The following is a 3,345-nucleotide window of genomic DNA, read 5'->3' on the forward strand; positions in this document are numbered from 1 at the left end:
TCTCTGCTAAATAATTTCTGAAGTTCCACATTTAAATTTACCCTCTAAGTGCTGAGCTTGCCCTCTGTGCAGCTCACTAGAACTGAGGTAATGAAGGGTATGATCAGTTTTCTGAGGGTGCTGTGACCTAGAGGCAGGTCTGATTACATCATTTGTTTTGGGTTGAGTCTCAGGAGCTTCATAAAAAGCAGCCCTAAAAGGAAAGAGAGAGACAAGGAGAGAGAAGGGCCATAACTCATTAGCAGAAGCTTTGTATGTGTGCATTCTGCTATTTGCCACATATCTACAAGGGAGTTTCTTCAGAGTACAGAGAAACCTGTGAACTGTCGGGATTATTTTAAGTCTTTCCTTGAGATGTCAGCCAAGAGCTTCAGTATAGTCACAGTTGCTACTGTGCTTATTTTCTTCCTAAAGATACAGCTCTCAGTGCAAGCGCCGTTGAATGGTAAAGTCTTTCAGCTTTCTATTTTATTGTCACTTGTAACTTAGGGCAGCTAATGTATGCAGAAAACTGGCATCTTTTAATTATTACTATTTCAACAGCATGTTCGAAGTTGTATATTGTTGCAGTCTGCAGTTGTTTGGAGTTAGTATCCTTATTTCAATTCTCAGAATAGGTATTCTGATATATGCATGAAAAAGAGATTTGTCCGATTTAGTTTGTGTTACAGACTTCTTGCATGCTCCGTATGCCTTGCTTTGTGATCTTTTTGTTTCTCACAGAATGAAGCAGAGACTGGCCCTTCTCAGAGTTAGTGGAAGCATCACACCTTTCCCTCTGCCCTTTTTATTTTTAAACCAGAGGAAGAATGCAATCCCTGTGAAGCACCCCATATACTAGACCTCATTCTCTTATATTTAAACAGGACTAGTTTCAGGAAGTCAGTGCTCCTCACTCTCCTTTTAGGAGTTAATGTTCATCTATTCAAGCTGATTATAGTAAATTTTCATCCATTCAACTTATTATATCCCATCTAGTGTGATTATAAGATATGAGGGAGAATCATTATAAAGGGTTGTGTGAGAGAACTTGCTCAGCACGTATATTCATGGGATGAAAATCTTGAAGGTTCAATCATAATCCATATAGCTGTTGGCTTCTTACGAAGCTCTGCCAAGACAAGCATTTTACTTTTTTTTTTTTTTTTTTTTCCGATGGAATTCAAACTTTTAAGGTCATCTTCTTATTTTGGGCATATAACCTCTGAAAAATGGCTATATTCTCTAGCAGAATCTCCCACCTGAAGGGCAGAGGTTCCTAAAGCTTGGTGCTCTCCAGAATAACAGAACAAAGCTTGGTGCTTTCCTGGTGCTTTCTCTGACAAAACAGAAGGTTTGGAAGTGCAAGGATGTGTCAAAAAGATAGGTCTTATGATACGTCCTGAAGGGAATACTGAAGAATTCCTATCTTAGGCACCCAGTACCCAGAAATGGCAAAAGCTACAGCATCTGCCTACCTCTGACATCTTCCCAAATCAGAGACACAACTAAGGAAGATTATCAGAACTAAAACCATTCCCACTTTCCCAGCTCCCGAGTGACATTGGAAACATATCCATTGCCTGGATATTGATCAGTGAAACACAGATACACCGGCTCTAGGAACCTCCTCTACCATGCATGAGCATGTAACTGTGTTACAGTGCATCAGACTCACCCCAACATGAACAAAGAGGCAGGAGAGTGCTCACATGTATGAAGCTGTTGATAGTTCCCTTCTAGATGTGCATCACACTCCATTGACTCTCTTCAAATCTGGGGAGACTCTCCAACAGTCTGTCTCATCCTCATTCCATTATCAAGCAGATTAAGGGTAATAGCAATCTTGCTCACAGTCTGAGGATGGCAGCAAACCACTTTTGCAGCTCTACATATTAATTTAGACAAAAATCAAGAAGATTCTGTCATCTGGTCATCTATACATCTCCTGATCTAAGTTAGAAGAAATAAGCATTAAATGTGCCTCAGCCCTACCCACATTTGTTACTATTATTGTGCTCATCAGTAAAGTCATAATGGTAGTGAATTGCAGATCATCAAAATGCTCACAGGCTAAGGAAAATTCCACTTGGCAAAAGACTTTAATCTTTCATTTATTTTTGTTTCAGCTGGCATAAACACCCAAAACATTGAAAATATTTGACTGTTTTAAGGTTGTTCTAGAATACAAAAAACAGTTTTGACACATTTTAATGAGCAGTATGAGCATGAGCAGAGAGTAGCTATTGTAGTTAAGCCAATATTGCTTCAAACCCAGCTTAGATGAGGATGTGGTGATTTCTAAAACCTTTAACAGTCAGTTGCTATCTTCATACAAGTTTTACCTATAGAATGTGCTGACCAGATGACACAGTCACCCCCAAAAAGCTCAGTAAGAGATAATCGATAATCCCCTGCAGAGAGAAAGGAAGAATAAGGTTTTTCATCTTGAAATCTAAGACAGTGCATGAATTCTGCTATGTGAAGAACCTGGGGACTTCAGCCAGGGTGATTACACAAACCTCATTTTGAAAATTCCAGTGTAAAAGAACAAAGCACACTGGTCCTAACAAACCAGAATTAGGGAGTTTAGTGTTCCCAGCATATATCAATACAAAAGAGCTCAGTGCAGCTGTTTTGCACATCCCTACAAATTAATCCCAAATATTTCACACAACATTCTTTGGAGAAGAGCTGTATCTGTGACCATACTTCAGAGTACAAGAAATTAAGCCAAGAATCATGTACTGAGCAGACATGTGCATGTGAGGATAAATATTTGTCTGCATGCATGCACGGACACACAGGCACACAGAGTGTTTGCAAGATTCATAATTCAGAACTGTTTTCTAAGCAGAAATGAAATTAAATTTGCAGAGAGCAAAAATCTGCATTAGTCTGATAACCAAAACTGGTCAGGTCTGTCAGGACACTAAGCTGAATGATTGTAAGTAGGTTTCAGGACCAAAGAAACAAAAATCATTTAAAAGAATATTTAATAAGTCAAGACATTTCCAAAGACATGAAGAGACACTATCCCAAGTTCAGTTCCTTAAGCAATGGATGAATATTGTTAATTTTAACACTCACTCAAACTCCCAGGATTCTCTGAGTTATACGGGTTCATGTATCATACTCCCTTTTCTCAGAGTCCATCTATTCCTATCTCTTTTCAGCTGGCAAATCCAAGCCACTGTACAGAAATGACTGTCCATCATTTCTCAGTGGCAACACACTCATGTTTTTCAGACTCAACTAGGCATGAGGGAGTTCATTATAGCAATGCTGCATTTATATTCCATAGTTTCCTAACCAGAAAAAGAATCAGACACACAGAGTGTGTGGCTATTCCCGCCCTACCCCCCC

At 39.2% G+C, this 3,345-nt stretch overlaps 1 protein-coding gene across 1 annotated transcript in view; it reads left to right on the forward strand.

The window, feature by feature from the left end:
• The first annotated feature begins 208 nt into the window (after positions 1–208).
• The window catches only part of CA12 (carbonic anhydrase 12), a 26,167-nt gene continuing 23,030 nt past the window's right edge, over positions 209–3,345 (forward strand). The window contains exon 1 of the mRNA XM_026856129.1: positions 209–445. Within this exon, the coding sequence (XP_026711930.1) occupies positions 355–445 (91 nt within the window). The 5' untranslated portion in view covers positions 209–354. The remainder of the gene's footprint in view (positions 446–3,345) is intronic.

The sequence above is a fragment of the Athene cunicularia genome (genome assembly GCF_003259725.1).
Source record: "Athene cunicularia isolate RWA chromosome 10 unlocalized genomic scaffold, athCun1 chr10_part1, whole genome shotgun sequence".
In the NCBI taxonomy this organism is placed as follows: domain Eukaryota; kingdom Metazoa; phylum Chordata; class Aves; order Strigiformes; family Strigidae; genus Athene; species Athene cunicularia.